Below are 20,562 nucleotides of genomic sequence, written 5' to 3'. Positions count from 1 at the left end.
TGCTATTGTAAGATGAATTTGTTTTATTGCCTTTACTGGAGAGCAGGGGACTGGTCATACTGTAGCTGATAAAACATGAATGATAACAGGATCTAATTTGCCTCGTAGGCGTAGATATAATTGGTAAAAAAATAAATCAATAATAAAAAAAAGTGCTGTATCGTAGCAATAACTCTGATTCTCAGCATGTCCAGGCATGTTTCACATCTTATGTGGTTTTGCTACTTTGTGTTGTCAGCAACCGGTTACAAATAAATCCATATTACTGATTTTTAGAAACAAGATAAAGGCTTTATTAGATTTAGAGATGACAAGTTCAGAGCCGAATGCCGAAGGGGAGGAATATTGCACAATAAAAAAAGTGAGGCGGTTTGTTTTATAAACTTTGGCTTTATAACCCTAATATTGTGCCTATTGAAAGAAGACGTGTATACGCTATTTAGAAATGTTTGTTTTCATTTCGAGTCGTATACAGAGATCATACCGCCTCATCTTTACCTGCTTGAAACTTAAAACTTTTAGAAAAAAAGTTAAGTTTTCTTGTCACAATTGTTCAAAATCACACTTATTGTCAATGCTGGCTGGCAACAATTTCTCAAAGCCTTGACCTCCAAAAGTCCACAAATCCATCTTACCTACACACACACACACACACACACACACACACACACACACACACACATGGAGCATTTGCCCTAAAATCTGCAAGCACAGCATTAAGTCTGTACAAGCATTTAGTAAGAGCAGAAGTCATACAGGTTCATTGATGAGAGAACATTCCAGAGAGAAAGGCAGCATAAGACACATCTGCATGTTATAGTAAGACCAAGTAGTGTATCAGAAATAAAGTGACAGAAATGAATCAATCACATACATCACAGGAATCCTGTGAAACATGACACCTGTCCTTTATCACTTACTTATTCCACTTATAAAAAAAAAAAACAGATTTGTGAAGATTCTACTTATTTCTAGTTCGTATATATAGATGTGTTTCCTCAAAACTACAAAAAAACAAACATCCAGGTTAGTCAACAGGTATTCTACATCTGAGCTAATGATTTCTAGGACAGATGCAAGCTTTGGCATGTTTTTTGCAGCACCTAAAATAACACTTTTAACCTAAAATGATCCTGATAATTCACTGTTAATAGAAATTAAGGAATGATTCCTTTTTAAAAAAATGATCTGAATGATGTAATACAGTGATAACTGATCTTCTGATGTGTAGAATTGACCATTAAAAAAAACATTAACCATTTCTTCAGTGGGTTGTGGCCCTCTGAGCGTCTGCATGGTCTGTCGGGATCTTAGCACTCAGTAGTGAGCTGACGTATGGCCAGATGCGGTCCGTCTCTGTGTCAGAAAACATGTGTAGGATGCCTTTGGCCCTTTAAATACACAAAACAACTCTAATGAATTTAGTGTACAGATGTGAACATCACAATTGCTAAAATTACAAGCAAACGTTTCCCAAACCTCAATCGATGAATTTCAGATCAGTGTATATATATATATATATATATATATATATATATATATATATATATATATATATATATATATATATATATATATATATATATATATTTCATTCATTCATTTTCTCCTGCTTATCCGTAATTCGGGTCGCGGGGGCAGCCGTCTAAGCAGCTGCTGCCCAATCCTCACAGCACCGTCCCTTACGGTCCCTCCTGCAGGTGGTGAGCCCACGGGAAGTATATATATATATATATATATATATATATATATATATATATATATATATATATATATATATATATATATATATATATTCACATAGTGTATGATCTATGAAATAAGCATCATGATATGATGTTTAGACCTAGGGTGTTTAGACCTAGGGTTTAACATCAGTCTCAGCAAAACGCTGCAAAGACCCAAACGTCCACACCGTTATTTTTCAAAATGCAGAACGTTATATTAAAGGGCTATTGCACTCCATCATAAGCCAAATTTATATGCTCAGAATAGAGAATGTAATTGTTAACTGGTTGATTAACTATATTTTTATTAACTGCTATAAGAAGATCGGTAACACATGGAAACTGAGTTACAGTACAGTGGCCAAGGTCATGCAGAGGTTTTCCGAAACGGTTTCCCCTCAGAATAGGCCCCGCAAGGGTCCATCAAAGAAGTTGAGTCTTCGTGCTGTGCGTCAGGTGCAGAAGCTGACTTCTTTGATAGACTCTTGCGAGGCCTGTTCTGAGTGGAAACCGTCTTAAAAAAAACTCAGTATGACCCCGGCCATACAGACTTTCATACAGAGTCATACAGAGGTTTTCCAAGACGGTTTCCACTCAGAACAGACCTCGCAAGAGTCTATCAAAGAGTCTTCGTGCTGTGCGTCAGGTGGAGAAGCTGACTTCAAAAAACAGACGCATGAGTGCTGCAGCATTGCTTTAGAAGTTACAGAAGCGGAAGGTCTGTTTGTCAGTGCTCAAACCAATTTATCAGATCATTATTAAAAAGAGGCTGATGAGGGAACGACTGTTTTTAAGCCTCAACTATGGAGTAATAAGAGTGTCACGTAACCTTAAAACTGATTTTGCAATGTAAATGCGCAGTGCCAACTCTGAATTTACCAAGCTTTCTTTGTAGGTCACAATTCATAAATTTTTTTTACTCGTCTTTGTTTCCTGGTTCCTACTGTGAAATCCTGTTCACTGATCTCCTGACCCTCTGCCTGTCTGTGAGCTTGAAGTTGGCTTAACCTTTGGACATGGTTTACTGATTACTTTTAACCTGTCTCAACTGCACTTGCATCTGTCTCAGCTCGATGGGTGTGAACTTATATTGCGAATTTTCGATGACATTATATATACCGTAAATAAAATGTACATTGGCAGATTGCTGTGGAATTAAAAGAGGAAAAAAAAATTGTGGCCTACAATCGAAAAATGCAAGAAATTAACTCCAAGAAGTTAAAAATAAATAAATAAATACACGTAGCGAGAAAATGCAGCAACTTCATGTGGTCATTCAACCACATGATTTTCATTTTCCTATTTTAATGTTCTAATGGTCTGTGAGATGCACTGTATTACTGTACTGGTATCTTCTCAGTACATCGATGCTGTGTTACTTAAATTCCCAAATTCTGTAGCAAGTAAATCCAGCCTACACATATGTCTAGACTGTAAAACATCTTTTTATTCAGTTGAAAAAAGCTAACATGACCAGACGTGACCTGACAAGCTCTGGCTATTCAAACTCAAACTGACTTGAACCACTGTTGAACTGATTCATACAGGGTTTTGGTTCCCCTATACAGAGTAAAACCAGAGTGCTATTACTATAATGCTAAGACTGTTTGGTTTTTTTTTTTGAGCCGTAAACACATTTAGCTGAATTGCTTTAATCGGCATAGTAGAGAAAATGCATGCCATTAACATTTGAACAAGGAGTGCAAAACAACTTTGTAGGCAACGGAATACATCAACAGCTAACAAATAACTACAGATGTACTCAACTACTTAAATTTACTGTCCTTGTATTTCCCAAATACATCCATACTTCTAGTAATCTCTATGCAGCAGAGTTGCCAGAAAATAAATAATTGAAAAGTTTACCAGCAGTAAATACACTAGCAAATAAATCGTATCCACTAGAATAGATGTCGATGTAACCCAATATGACTTATGATTAAAATAGGGTGCAAGTAAACAAATCAGGGGAAGGTGGTAGCTTAGTGCTTAAGGTATTAGACTTTGGATCCAAAGATCATAAATACAAATCTCAAACCAAGCTCTTACTCCTGGGCCCCTGAGCAAAGCCCTTAACCCCATAGCTGCTCAGTTGTATGAATGAGATAAATTTAAGTCATTCTGGATAAGGGCATTTGCCATAAACGCAGAAGAAGGGTTCAAGTTTTGTTCGAGCATACAACCAGGGCTGAGATTTGAAGTCATAAACTTCTGACCTGGAGCACTTCCCTGAACAAGCTTGATTATGTTCATTAGCATAATCTAAGCATGAAGAGTGTTTGTGTTCCACTAAAATAGTCACATAAATAAAGAACCTAAACATTACCTAAAACGTTAGACCCCCCCATAATCAATATTTGTAGTATTTTATTTTAATTTAATATATATTGTAAACCAGTGAATTGCTTAAGAAATATTACGTTGCAATCCTGAAAATAATAGGATGAAATTTACTGTCATTTTACTGCCTCTGTTATAGGCTTTATAGGAAATTTGGTTAAAATAATTAACTAATTAACTATGAATTAACACATGTGGAATTATATACATAACAAAAAAGTGTGAAACAACTGAAAATATGTCATATTGTAGGTTCTTCAAAGTAGCCACCTTTTGCTTAGATTACTGCTTTGCACACTCTTGGCATTCTCTTGATGGCTACTTTGAAGAACCTACAATATGACATTTTCAGTTCACTTTTTTGTTATGTATATAATTCCATATATAATTCCACGTGTTAATTCATAGTTTTGATGCCTTCAGTGTGAATCTACAATTTTCATAGTCATGAAAATAAAGAAAACTTTTTGAATGAGCAGGTATGTCCAAACATTTGGTCTGTACTGTATATATAATATATATAAACATTTGGTCTGTACTGTATATATAATATATATAAACATTTGGTCTGTACTGTATATATAATATATATAAACATTTGGTCTGTACTGTATATATAATATATATAAACTTTTGTTCTGTACTGTATATATAATATATATAAACTTTTGGTCTGTACTGTATATAATATATATAAACATTTGGTCTGTACTGTATATATAATATATATAAACTTTTGGTCTGTACTGTATATAATATATATAAACTTTTGGTCTGTACTGTATATAATATATATAAACATTTGGTCTGTACTGTATATATAATATATATAAACTTTTGGTCTGTACTGTATATATAATATATATAAACATTTGGTCTGTACTGTATATATAATATATATAAACATTTGGTCTGTACTGTATATATAATATATATAAACTTTTGGTCTGTACTGTATATATAATATATATAAACTTTTGGTCTGTACTGTATATAATATATATAAACATTTGGTCTGTACTGTATATATAATATATATATAAACATTTGGTCTGTACTGTATATATAATATATATAAACTTTTGGTCTGTACTGTATATATAATATATATAAACTTTTGGTCTGTACTGTATATATAATATATATAAACATTTGGTCTGTACTGTATATAATATATATAAACATTTGGTCTGTACTGTATATAATATATATAAACATTTGGTCTGTACTGTATATATAATATATATAAACTTTTGGTCTGTACTGTATATATAATATATATAAACTTTTGGTCTGTACTGTATATAATATATATAAACATTTGGTCTGTACTGTATATATAATATATATAAACTTTTGGTCTGTACTGTATATATAATATATATAAACTTTTGGTCTGTACTGTATATAATATATATAAACATTTGGTCTGTACTGTATATATAATATATATATAAACATTTGGTCTGTACTGTATATATAATATATATAAACTTTTGGTCTGTACTGTATATATAATATATATAAACTTTTGGTCTGTACTGTATATATAATATATATAAACATTTGGTCTGTACTGTATATAATATATATAAACATTTGGTCTGTACTGTATATAATATATATAAACATTTGGTCTGTACTGTATATATAATATATATAAACTTTTGGTCTGTACTGTATATATAATATATATAAACTTTTGGTCTGTACTGTATATAATATATATAAACATTTGGTCTGTACTGTATATATAATATATATAAACTTTTGGTCTGTACTGTATATATAATATATATAAACTTTTGGTCTGTACTGTATATATATATAATATATATAAACTTTTGGTCTGTACTGTATATATAATATATATAAACATTTGGTCTGTACTGTATATATAATATATATAAACTTTTGGTCTGTACTGTATATATAATATATATAAACTTTTGGTCTGTACTGTATATATATATAATATATATAAACTTTTGGTCTGTACTGTATATATAATATATATAAACATTTGGTCTGTACTGTATATATAATATATATAAACTTTTGGTCTGTACTGTATATAATATATATAAACATTTGGTCTGTACTGTATATATAATATATATAAACTTTTGGTCTGTACTGTATATAATATATATAAACATTTGGTCTGTACTGTATATATAATATATATAAACATTTGGTCTGTACTGTATATATAATATATATAAACTTTTGGTCTGTACTGTATATAATATATATAAACATTTGGTCTGTACTGTATATATAATATATATAAACATTTGGTCTGTACTGTATATATAATATATATAAACTTTTGGTCTGTACTGTATATAATATATATAAACATTTGGTCTGTACTGTATATAATATATATAAACATTTGGTCTGTACTGTATATATAATATATATAAACTTTTGGTCTGTACTGTATATATAATATATATAAACATTTGGTCTGTACTGTATATATAATATATATAAACTTTTGTTCTGTACTGTATATATAATATATATAAACTTTTGGTCTGTACTGTATATATAATATATATAAACATTTGGTCTGTACTGTATATAATATATATAAACATTTGGTCTGTACTGTATATATAATATATATAAACATTTGGTCTGTACTGTATATATAATATAATAATGTCATATTGTAGGTTCTTCAAAGTAGCCACCTTTTGCTTAGATTACTGCTTTGCACACTCTTGGCATTCTCTTGATGGCTACTTTGAAGAACCTACAATATGACATTTTCAGTTCACTTTTTTGTTATGTATATAATTCCATATATAATTCCACATGTGTTAATTCATAGTTTTGATGCCTTCAGTGTGAATCTACAATTTTCATAGTCATGAAAATAAAGAAAACTTTTTGAATGAGCAGGTATGTCCAAACATTTGGTCTGTACTGTATATATAATATATATAAACATTTGGTCTGTACTGTATATATAATATATATAAACTTTTGGTCTGTACTGTATATAATATATATAAACATTTGGTCTGTACTGTATATATAATATATATAAACTTTTGGTCTGTACTGTATATATAATATATATAAACTTTTGGTCTGTACTGTATATATATATAATATATATAAACTTTTGGTCTGTACTGTATATATAATATATATAAACATTTGGTCTGTACTGTATATATAATATATATAAACTTTTGGTCTGTACTGTATATATAATATATATAAACTTTTGGTCTGTACTGTATATATATATAATATATATAAACTTTTGGTCTGTACTGTATATATAATATATATAAACATTTGGTCTGTACTGTATATATAATATATATAAACTTTTGGTCTGTACTGTATATAATATATATAAACATTTGGTCTGTACTGTATATATAATATATATAAACTTTTGGTCTGTACTGTATATAATATATATAAACATTTGGTCTGTACTGTATATATAATATATATAAACATTTGGTCTGTACTGTATATATAATATATATAAACTTTTGGTCTGTACTGTATATAATATATATAAACATTTGGTCTGTACTGTATATATAATATATATAAACATTTGGTCTGTACTGTATATATAATATATATAAACTTTTGGTCTGTACTGTATATAATATATATAAACATTTGGTCTGTACTGTATATAATATATATAAACATTTGGTCTGTACTGTATATATAATATATATAAACTTTTGGTCTGTACTGTATATATAATATATATAAACATTTGGTCTGTACTGTATATATAATATATATAAACTTTTGTTCTGTACTGTATATATAATATATATAAACTTTTGGTCTGTACTGTATATATAATATATATAAACATTTGGTCTGTACTGTATATAATATATATAAACATTTGGTCTGTACTGTATATATAATATATATAAACATTTGGTCTGTACTGTATATATAATATAATAATGTCATATTGTAGGTTCTTCAAAGTAGCCACCTTTTGCTTAGATTACTGCTTTGCACACTCTTGGCATTCTCTTGATGGCTACTTTGAAGAACCTACAATATGACATTTTCAGTTCACTTTTTTGTTATGTATATAATTCCATATATAATTCCACATGTGTTAATTCATAGTTTTGATGCCTTCAGTGTGAATCTACAATTTTCATAGTCATGAAAATAAAGAAAACTTTTTGAATGAGCAGGTATGTCCAAACATTTGGTCTGTACTGTATATATAATATATATAAACATTTGGTCTGTACTGTATATATAATATATATAAACTTTTGGTCTGTACTGTATATAATATATATAAACATTTGGTCTGTACTGTATATATAATATATATAAACTTTTGGTCTATACTGTATATATAATATATATAAACTTTTGGTCTGTACTGTATATAATATATATAAACATTTGGTCTGTACTGTATATATAATATATATAAACTTTTGGTCTGTACTGTATATAATATATATAAACATTTGGTCTGTACTGTATATATAATATATATAAACATTTGGTCTGTACTGTATATATAATATATATAAACTTTTGGTCTGTACTGTATATAATATATATAAACATTTGGTCTGTACTGTATATATAATATATATAAACATTTGGTCTGTACTGTATATATAATATATATAAACTTTTGGTCTGTACTGTATATAATATATATAAACATTTGGTCTGTACTGTATATAATATATATAAACTTTTGGTCTGTACTGTATATATAATATATATAAACATTTGGTCTGTACTGTATATATAATATATATAAACTTTTGGTCTGTACTGTATATATAATATATATAAACATTTGGTCTGTACTGTATATATAATATATATAAACTTTTGGTCTGTACTGTATATATATATAATATATATAAACTTTTGGTCTGTACTGTATATATATATAATATATATAAACTTTTGGTCTGTACTGTATATATAATATATATAAACATTTGGTCTGTACTGTATATATAATATATATAAACTTTTGGTCTGTACTGTATATAATATATATAAACATTTGGTCTGTACTGTATATATAATATATATAAACTTTTGGTCTGTACTGTATATATAATATATAAACATTTGGTCTGTACTGTATATATAATATATATAAACATTTGGTCTGTACTGTATATATAATATATATAAACTTTTGGTCTGTACTGTATATATAATATATATAAACATTTGGTCTGTACTGTATATATAATATATATAAACTTTTGGTCTGTACTGTATATATAATATATATAAACATTTGGTCTGTACTGTATATATAATATATATAAACATTTGGTCTGTACTGTATATATAATATATATAAACTTTTGGTCTGTACTGTATATATAATATATATAAACTTTTGGTCTGTACTGTATATATAATATATATAAACTTTTGGTCTGTACTGTATCTATAATATATATAAACATTTGGTCTGTACTGTATATAATATATATAAACATTTGGTCTGTACTGTATATAATATATATAAACTTTTGGTCTGTACTGTATATATAATATATATAAACTTTTGGTCTGTACTGTATATATAATATATATAAACTTTTGGTCTGTACTGTATATAATATATATAAACATTTGGTCTGTACTGTATATATAATATATATAAACTTTTGGTCTGTACTGTATATATAATATATATAAACATTTGGTCTGTACTGTATATATAATATATATAAACATTTGGTCTGTACTGTATATATAATATATATAAACTTTTGGTCTGTACTGTATATATAATATATATAAACTTTTGGTCTGTACTGTATATATAATATATATAAACTTTTGGTCTGTACTGTATCTATAATATATATAAACATTTGGTCTGTACTGTATATAATATATATAAACATTTGGTCTGTACTGTATATAATATATATAAACTTTTGGTCTGTACTGTATATATAATATATATAAACTTTTGGTCTGTACTGTATATATAATATATATAAACTTTTGGTCTGTACTGTATATAATATATATAAACATTTGGTCTGTACTGTATATATAATATATATAAACTTTTGGTCTGTACTGTATATATAATATATATAAACATTTGGTCTGTACTGTATATATAATATATATAAACATTTGGTCTGTACTGTATATATAATATATATAAACATTTGGTCTGTACTGTATATATAATATATATAAACATTTGGTCTGTACTGTATATATAATATATATAAACTTTTGGTCTGTACTGTATATATAATATATATAAACATTTGGTCTGTACTGTATATATAATATATATAAACTTTTGGTCTGTACTGTATATATAATATATATAAACATTTGGTCTGTACTGTATATATAATATATATAAACTTTTGGTCTGTACTGTATATATAATATATATAAACATTTGGTCTGTACTGTATATATAATATATATAAACTTTTGGTCTGTACTGTATATATAATATATATAAACTTTTGGTCTGTACTGTATATATAATATATATAAACATTTGGTCTGTACTGTATATATAATATATATAAACATTTGGTCTGTACTGTATATATAATATATATAAACTTTTGGTCTGTACTGTATATATAATATATATAAACTTTTGGTCTGTACTGTATATATAATATATATAAACTTTTGGTCTGTACTGTATCTATAATATATATAAACATTTGGTCTGTACTGTATATAATATATATAAACATTTGGTCTGTACTGTATCTATAATATATATAAACTTTTGGTCTGTACTGTATATATAATATATATAAACATTTGGTCTGTACTGTATCTATAATATATATAAACTTTTGGTCTGTACTGTATATATAATATATATAAACATTTGGTCTGTACTGTATATATAATATATATAAACTTTTGGTCTGTACTGTATATATAATATATATAAACATTTGGTCTGTACTGTATATAATATATATAAACATTTGGTCTGTACTGTATATATAATATATATAAACTTTTGGTCTGTACTGTATATATAATATATATAAACATTTGGTCTGTACTGTATATAATATATATAAACTTTTGGTCTGTACTGTATCTATAATATATATAAACTTTTGGTCTGTACTGTATATATAATATATATAAACTTTTGGTCTGTACTGTATCTATAATATATATAAACTTTTGGTCTGTACTGTATATATAATATATATAAACATTTGGTCTGTACTGTATCTATAATATATATAAACTTTTGGTCTGTACTGTATATATAATATATATAAACATTTGGTCTGTACTGTATCTATAATATATATAAACTTTTGGTCTGTACTGTATCTATAATATATATAAACATTTGGTCTGTACTGTATATATAATATATATAAACATTTGGTCTGTACTGTATATAATATATATAAACATTTGGTCTGTACTGTATATAATATATATAAACATTTGGTCTGTACTGTATATATAATATATATAAACTTTTGGTCTGTACTGTATATAATATATATAAACTTTTGGTCTGTACTGTATCTATAATATATATAAACTTTTGGTCTGTACTGTATATATAATATATATAAACTTTTGGTCTGTACTGTATATATCTTATGGTAGGGTTTTGTCCTTATAGTCTGTATAGCAGGTACATACGGAAGCAAGAGAGTGTAGGTTGAGAGAGCTTATTCTGAGCACAATCATAAAAAGACACTTGGCTGAAGAAGTGAAGTGTACTAAAAACACCTCAAATATGTTAGAAACTACGGTAGCCAAAAGGAAAAAAAATTTCTCCAAATTTCGCTTACAGTTCAGAATTTCCCCCAGTCTTTTAGTAACTCAGAATTAATGTCTGTCATGTTTCCTGGACCAATTTTGTTTACCTGGTTACTGATTTTTCATGTTCAGCAATGTCCTATGTTTTACTCCTGCACTCATATGTAACCCTTAAATTTTTTGAATAATGATTACCCGTCTGCCATTGACTTAAATGAACTATTAAGAACCAAACTTGAGAGACTAACATAAAATGTTTTATAAAGTGCTGCTCTATGATTTGTTGGAGTTGTTACCTTTTCTCGTGATCAGATAAAATGTACTTGTGAAATGTGATTTTAATGAAAAATTTTCTTCAACCACGCTGATATTCATTAGTAGCCATAGAATCAACTTCTTTCGCATAAAGGATTATGCGTGAAATTTATATTGACTATAGCTATGTCTATACTAATCCAGATAAACTTGAAAACTGCTTTTTTGTCAAGTGTCCACACTTTCATTTCCCAAACGTTTCTCACCCACAATAAAACATTTAAAAACAAATTCGTCCCTTTACTGCGCGTGAGCAAACCATAAGGCGCATCAAATCCGCCTGCCGTTCATTTACTTTCCGGCTTTTATAAACGTCGTGGCAATGACTAAAATGGAACATTGTTTTTGAAAACCTCCGTTTTGTAAAATACTTTTTTGAATAAATCCACTTTTGCGTTGACCTGAGAACGCCGTCTCAGAGTGGGCGGAAGGCCAAAACCGAGAGAAGAAAATGCGTTTTCAAATGAAAAAGTATTAGTGTAAACATGGCCTTATTTTTCCACATAGTTTGATTTCATTCAAAGTGTGTAACATTATTATGACTTAATTAGTTCAAAAAGCAAACAAGGCTATTGCACCTTGTCACACTGTTTGATCAGTCTCTCTGAGAACCTTTGACTCTAATGTAGATTGTAACTGCTTTTCAAGCTTGCTTTAAAAAACAGAGCTGTGGCCCTGTTCTGTAAATGTTGGGAGTCCATTTACAAAATTTGTGCCAACTTCTGGCTTTTGCCACATAGCAAACACCTCAGTAAACTTACCTGTATAAATCTATGACCGGCTTTGCCACGTCTTTGTAGTGCCTCAGACGGGCAACCAGAGCCTCTGGTTTATCATCTTCATGTTGAATCAGTGGCTCTCCTGTGATATCATCCACTCCCTAAAGCAGAAAGACAGAGAACACAAGGGCCTTGTTGTACACAAGTTCCTGAGGAAGTTCTGAAAAACAAGACTTGATAAGCCTAGGCCTCACTTTTAAGTGGTTTCATATGTGCACTTTCAGGAAATGTTGAAATTCACTTTCTGTAAGGGCATCAATATAAAATAATATGTATGATTTATGATTTCTGTTCATGATATATGTACCCAGTGTATGTCATTTTTTTTTTTTTTTCTATTTAATTCCTGGTGTATTTGTACCCACAATATCTCGAAAGTTTTTCCTCTGAAGAAAGCTAAGAATTAATAAAATTTCATTTTGAAACAAAAAACACAATCAAATCGCAGGAAAAGACAATATCCTTATTAATCTACAGTAAAGGAAAGAAGAGATGTCTACCTGAACACGGGGAGGGTTAAAGCACATGTTGTACACCCTCCCACTGGCCGGGTGAATCCAGCGATGACGCAGTCTTTCCTTTAACGTCTCCAGGGGAATGTTAAGGCTAATGACAACATTAAGATCACAGGCACTGTTTAGTGCCTCAGCCTGGGCTAGGGTCCGAGGAAAACCTAGAGGGAAGGGCGAGCCAATAAAACTTTGCAAAACAAATAAGAAAGAAATACTGAATAATAAAGAATTTCAGCCTTAAGGGTCAAGACAACTGAAAATCTTTCTATTCTTATCATTTAGAAGAAGAACGTTGAGCTTCCGATTAGATTGGTCTTAAAATTTCATTACATGTCCAGCACTGGCAAACAATTGCAACACATTCTTCTGCAACACCACTGCATTTCATAACATGTAAAAAGATACAGAATACTTTTTTAGATCTCGCTTTTTTGCCATCAAATCATTACACCATATCTTTAAGCCCAAGGCTAAAGTAGAGTGTATTCTGACGGACACACATTTCTTGTTTTTTTAAGGGAAATCAAGTAGCAATGTTTATAAACCTTGAAGCAAATCAGGCTGAAGTTGTGCCAACTTGATTCTATGTCAGGCCCCACCCTCTTCGCTCCACCACAGTGTTACAGCTGATTTCAAACTGATTACAGAAATTTCACTAAACATGCAATCTGGCTTTGCCAAGTAGTGTCTTACATCCAATTTAACACCAACACAAGTATTTTGGAAAGTATGAATTTCTCTGCTGTGCTAAAAAAGCTTGTAACTGAGAATTTCTTATCTTCCACTCCGAAAAAGCCCAGGATGCCACTCCTGGCATCCGGATAGTTTATCCAAATCAGCTGGAATACTTTGCAGTGCCTCTTGTAAAACATGCAGTTCAACAGAGTAGTTCAATAGGATTTAGGTGTGGTGATTGGGCAGGTCAATCCATGACACATTACACTCCACCCAACTGTTTTGCTCTCTAAATACCGCTAACAGAGCTTGGATGTATGCTTTGGTCATTTTCTTGTATGGTGAAGTTCATTCCAAATAGCCTGCAGTCCAGATACAATTACATGGTGTTGATCGTGGAATGGTAGCCATGTTGATTCAAGATTCCCTTCACCCAGAATAAGTCTCTATAAAAACAAACCTCAACCTCAATGTTTGAATGTGGTTGTGAAACAGTCTCCTAACATCATCTCTCCTGTTCTTTCTTACACAAGTTCTTCTGTTAGAGCCAAAAGAAATCTAATTTGGTGTCATCTGTCCTCAAACGTTTCTCCCATTTGAGGTCATTCACTGTACAATTCTTGTGTGTTTTCAGATCAACCTGTCCCTTTGACCTTGTTTCTTGCATATAATCAGAAGGAACTTGTTGGTGTCTAAAGAATAATAAAAGCCTAGGTGTTTCCAAACGTTTTACAGACACTTTATAAACTATTACTATAAACTATAATTACAGCCATTTGTCTGAATGTAGTATTTTCTATTACTCAATTAACTGAGACACACTGACCATCAAAAACGTCATACATCATAAATTCTCATAATATCGTACTGTTATCATAATAATCACTATTATTGTTAACAAAATTAACACCTCCATAGAGGCATCCATGTTTATTCCTCTTGTGTACCAAGCATGAAAATGCATAATTATGAGTTTAGACATCCCACACGGTATATCCATGTACTATATTATTATATTTTGGGCAATATCTCTTTTTCTTGAAATAGATAACTTAAATCAACATATATTTAAAAACTAGTTTGAAATTTGAGGATGTTTTCCTGAAAAAGCCCTGAGGCAACCTTCTAGCATAAATATTGAAACTCCAAGCCCATTTGAACTTGATTCCCCACTTGAGGAACAATAGAATTGGCTGCTGTTTTTTTGCTGACGCAAGCCAAAACTGCTCCTTATTGGATCGAAAGTAGAAGAAAGGACGGTCTGATGATTTTCAGGTTCCAGTAAAAAAAAAAAAAAAAAAAAAAAAACCAAGCAATAAGCTAAAAGCAGTATCTCAACTGGTATCAAATAATTAGTTCCTGTTATCATTCAAAGTACAGCGATAATAAACAGTTCCATCACTACACTTTTAGGATTAGATTGTGTAGAGCAATCTGCCATACAAGTTCCTGTAAATGGTACTGAAGAAACAAAGAATAAAATCTAAACTGCTCAGGGCTCACATTCTAGAAAAGTATAAGAATTTAACAGCAGTGTGGCATAAACAGTTGCTTGAAAGTTTTTGTACTCTACTTAACAAAATATTATATTATACAAAATATTATAATATACAAAATATTGAACATTCTATATTTTCCACATAAATATGGCCTTAACCATTATCAGGATTTCACCAATACTACATATACATGTAAGAGGCAGAAGTATGTAAAACTTTGCTTTCGGTAATAGTGTGACCTATTTGCGCTGCAAAAATGGCTACTTTACATTTCTAGTAACTGTTGATATGTGTAATTTTTTGGTAAAATTTTAGCCCATTTTGCAGTACGAACAGCTTTGACACTGGAATGTTGGTGGGTTTCCTCACATGATCTGCACACTTCAGCTCCTTCCACAACATTTTTCTATATTATACATTATTACCTGACACACATTCACTTCTCTGTGGGGTCAGGAACCGACAACATTCTAAAGAGTTCACAAACTTAAATACACAATGAAGCAGAAAATGTGGAGAAATCAGAAGATTTGAGCCACGAAATACAATATAGTTTTCAATTGTTCCTCTATTTTAGGTTATTGTTCCTGTGCCTTTGAAAAAAAAAATGCGTATCTAGGTTTGATGAAACACTGCAACACGCTCGTCCCTACCCGATTATATTATCTTTGGATAATACTGGAAGCTAAATCAAGGACAAATACAACTATGAGTATCAACAAATCCTCAAGCATGGTGCAGGTTTTACTTATTCCTTTTTTGAATAAATTTAGTATTTCATTATGAAAAGTTGTTTATTTTATAGAACTGAAGCAAATAATAATACTGAAATACTTTTCATATGGACCACAATAGGTTATCTGCATTTAAACAAAGACATTTTTGTACAATAAATCAGGCACAGTGAACAGTGAACTGAATGTCTTTTCAGTTGACAATGTACAAGCAATTATTAAAAAAACCCACAATTGTAAGGTATACATGCTATAAGTATATAAGTTTAAAGCTGTAAACATTTTCAAAATATACAACTTTAGAATTATAATTATCGATTATACTGTACCATCCAAAAGCCAGCTGTGGCGGGTCATTTCCTCAAGCCGGGGAAGCATCAGACGGGTCATCACATGGTCTGGCACCAAAGCACCTTTCTCTATGTACGCTTTAGCCAAAATTCCAGCCTCTGCAAGGACGGATTAGATTACCAACATGGACCAATATGAAGACCTCATTATGAAAGTACTATACCATAAAACTTTCTTGATTTCTGGAAACAGAGCTTTACTTTTTTTTTTCTATTATATTCAAAATGGTATCATAGACATAGGCAATTAAATCCACAATAATGCATCAAATCCATGAGTTTGCAAAAAAATTATAATAATTGGACTTATGCTTATTGGTAATCATTACACATTAATATTTCTTTCTTTGTTTAATTTAGTCTGAAGGTACTGCACAGTTGTTGTTGCTGATGTAATGGAGGTTTAAAATCTAGTTAGTGTTTTTACAAATTCACTGTGCTTTCAAAACGCAAATGTTTGTGCCAATTGTTCATTATTTCTGTCTGTGTTCGTAGTCAGACTGGTTATGTTCAAATTGCTGTAAATAAGTGTGTTATTGTGTATGCATTGTGCCATTGTGATGGGCCTATCCACGATTCATTCCCAGGATCTTACCCAGGGATTGGATCCACTGCAGCCCTGACCAAGATAGAGTGGTTACTGAAGATGAATAAATGAATGGACACAATTTTCCCCAGAAACTATAAGGTATTAAGTGTTATTCTCTGCACCAGTGATAGCATGAGCTATAGACAGCTTTCTTAGAATGCAGAGCCTCAGATTGAACATTTTACTTGCTTCCCTATTCAAAAAGTCTCTATACAATGGAACACTTTCTAGCAAAATATAACTTTATAAACTAAAAGAAATCCTTAATGCAGAGTTAACCTTTCTCATTTATCATCAACTCATTTTTAACACATTTTGTTTTATGCATGGAACTGCATTTTGAATGCATCCCTTTCAATGATCACTGGGCTGTATCTTATCCTTTGTACACCATGTCCTTGTTTTGACAAATGCAGGCTAATCTGAAAAGAAATAAATACAATATAAACCAAGTATGAAACATTTAGAAAAAATAATATGTATGGAGACTTTGAAGGTACACTGTTTTGCATGCTTGCACAAATCTTTTAAAATAGATATACCACTGTAAATGGTGTGTGTGTCTTCTTATGTAAAGATGTGTTCGGAAAGGTTTAATCCATTTTTTGTCGAAGATTATCTCTAAGAAGAATTTTATAGAATGTTCTCAACACCACCTCCATGAAGAGTTCACTCGTATGGATTGGAGTAGAAGATCTTGAGTGGCCTGCTATAGAGCTCTGACCTTAACCATACTGAACACCTTCGGGGTAAATAGGACCGCTGAGTGCTCTCCCCCCCCCCAGGCCTCCTCACCCTACATCGGTCCCTGACTTCACAAAAGCTCCTGTGACTGAGCACATCTCCACAACCACATTCCAAATTATGGAGGAACAGAAGAATGGAGGTTATTTATTATTAACAGCAAATCAGGACTAAATGTAGAATTGCATTTTGGAAAAACACAAATAAATATTACAATGAAGTGTCCCAAACTAATATATACATTTTGCTTCTTAATGTCAACTGTTTCTTTCAAATCCATCCATCCATGTTCTTAAAACTCCGGCTCTAGTGTTCTTTTGAGTAGAATGTCCATACAAACGAAAGCATTCAAGATTTAAAGACACATTTAACAAACATTTTACACAGTACAAAAGTAACATATCAGGAAATGTTGCTTCATACCTTTAACCTTTACACTTTTGTTCCCTGGAAAACGAAGTCTATGTCAATGTGCAAGATGCAAAATGAAATATAATTTAAGTAACAGATGATGTTAGTAGTGATCGCCTGAGCAGAGACCTTTACTCTCAGGATTCAGACATTGCTTGTGCAACAAAAAAATAGACTAAGGGCCAAAATACTACATTCAACCCCATTTAATTGAATGAATGCTTACGTTTCAGACTTACACATGGAAATACGGACGTATTTGAGAATGTTTCAATTTAAAAACAAATCTAAGCATGAGATACATTTGCAGAAAATGAAAATGGCAGAATATTAGGAAACAAATGAGCAAATATTGATGATCTCTCCCTGCTCTAATAATACTGATTCCAGTTCTGTGCTTCACGCTGTGGATGAGGTGCACCAGCTGCAGCAGACAAACAAATAATGACTTATTTCCCCTTTTCCCACTTTCTTTCTTAAAACAAGCTATTTTTGACAAATAGTGTGCACCCATACTTGTGTTTGGTTTTTTGTGTGTGTGGTAATTTTACATTATTTCAATCATCATTTTACCCTTGCATACAAGAACACTACTCTATATAAGTCAAATTCAATGTTTTAACCCCCCTTGCTCATTTTCTCACCAATGATTTTGTTGTGATGGAAATGAAAACCTTTTTCCTTTTTTCTTGCCCAGGCCTGCACTAGATTTGGAAAGTTGCATCTTATTTAATGCATATTGCATGCATTCAAATTTTCCCTAGGGTTTGGTTGCTGGAGCTCGTGCACCGGGTTCTTTGGGGGGGAAAAAGAAAGAAAGAAAGAAAAAGAAAAACTTAAGTGTTCATGCTCTGAACGCGCGTCAGTCATTACAGTATGATCAACGTCGGTCTACTTTAAAGTTACGACGCGACGAGGTCTTGCTATCCAGCACTTTCTTTTTGCGCGCGCAACGTTAATCTGGGGCACGCGCGTGAGTTATTTCCACGGTTGCGTGAGGCTGATATAGGAGAACTGGTGTATATTTGGGTGGAAATCCACGCACCCGTATTAGCCGTGATGTTCTGGCGCAGGAAGTCACCGCTGGACAGATGTTGCAGGCCGAAGATGCTCGCCACCCGCTCCGATATGGTGCCTTTCCCCGAGCCCGGAGGACCCAAGATCACGGCTCGGAAAAGCTTCGACATCTCCCTGAAACTGGAGAGTAAGAAGCGCACCATCAGATCTTTATCTCCACGCAGAGCATATTCCGTTAATTCACTGCACTTTTCTACTCTAAAACAAAATCTGAGTGACTTTTATACTCCACAGGAATGAAACACTGAATAAGGAAATAAGTGAGAAATAAAGGGAAGGAAGGAAAACCACAGTAAACCCACCCCCAACCTGGTGTGCACTTTCTGATTCAGAAAGAAGAAGAAGAAGAAACAAAAAAAACTCTCCAGTGTTTTCTTGCCGTTTTCACCACCGCTTTTCTAAACGCCCTCCACCCAGGCCGTGCTGGAGAAGGTGGGGTCTACCCCTATTCTCTGCAAATGAATGGACGAGAAATTTCAACGCCTCCCAGCTTCATCACACACTGCTGAGACCAAAACCTGCAGGAGAAGCCAACACAATGAATCATGGGAGTTGTAGTTGAAGTACTTCATGAAATTTTAGATAGATTGGTAAATCATAACACACACAAAGACAAATACAAGTCAAGTTTATTTCTATAGCACTTTTCACAACAGACATTGTCTCAAAGCAGTTGTACAGAATTGAACAGTGAAGGTGAATGATGTGTATTTATTCCTGATGAGCAGCCGTGGCGACTGTGGCGAGGAAAAAACTCCCTTAGATGTTATGAGGAAGAAACCTTGAGAGGAACCAGACTCAAAACGGGAACCCATCCCCATTTGGGTGACATCAAGAGTTTGATTCTAGTCTTTAAACAATACAGAACACTGGAGAGTGAGAACTAACATGAGCACTGGAGTGTGTGATTATGAGTAATGTTCTTTCTACAGTCTTATACAGTCATTGTGGTTTTAAAACTCAACATTTGCGATCATCACAGAACCAACATATGTACATTCCTT

The 20,562-nt window shown here is 31.2% G+C and overlaps 1 protein-coding gene across 2 annotated transcripts; it reads right to left on the bottom strand.

Moving 5' to 3' along the window:
- Window positions 1-269: 269 nt before the first annotated feature.
- Window positions 270-20,021, bottom strand: ak4 (adenylate kinase 4). 2 transcript variants are annotated; one of them, XM_083567770.1, is made up of 6 exons: window positions 19,861-20,021; window positions 19,527-19,678; window positions 16,717-16,836; window positions 13,468-13,640; window positions 12,950-13,068; window positions 270-1,391 (listed from the first exon to the last, which is right to left on the bottom strand). In XM_083567770.1, exons 2-6 carry the CDS (start codon window positions 19,666-19,668, stop codon window positions 1,265-1,267), a joined length of 681 nt encoding a protein of 226 aa, XP_083423896.1. In that variant the 5' UTR covers window positions 19,669-19,678; window positions 19,861-20,021; the 3' UTR covers window positions 270-1,264. The 2 variants fall into 2 exon arrangements, with proteins under 2 accessions (XP_083423896.1, XP_083423895.1); XM_083567769.1 differs by lacking the exon at window positions 19,861-20,021 and having other exon boundaries at window positions 19,527-19,827.
- Window positions 20,022-20,562: the final 541 nt, after the last annotated feature.

This window comes from Silurus aristotelis, assembly GCF_946808225.1.
Source record: "Silurus aristotelis genome assembly, chromosome: 2".
NCBI lineage: Eukaryota > Metazoa > Chordata > Actinopteri > Siluriformes > Siluridae > Silurus > Silurus aristotelis.
This window is presented reverse-complemented; position numbering and strand designations above follow the sequence as displayed.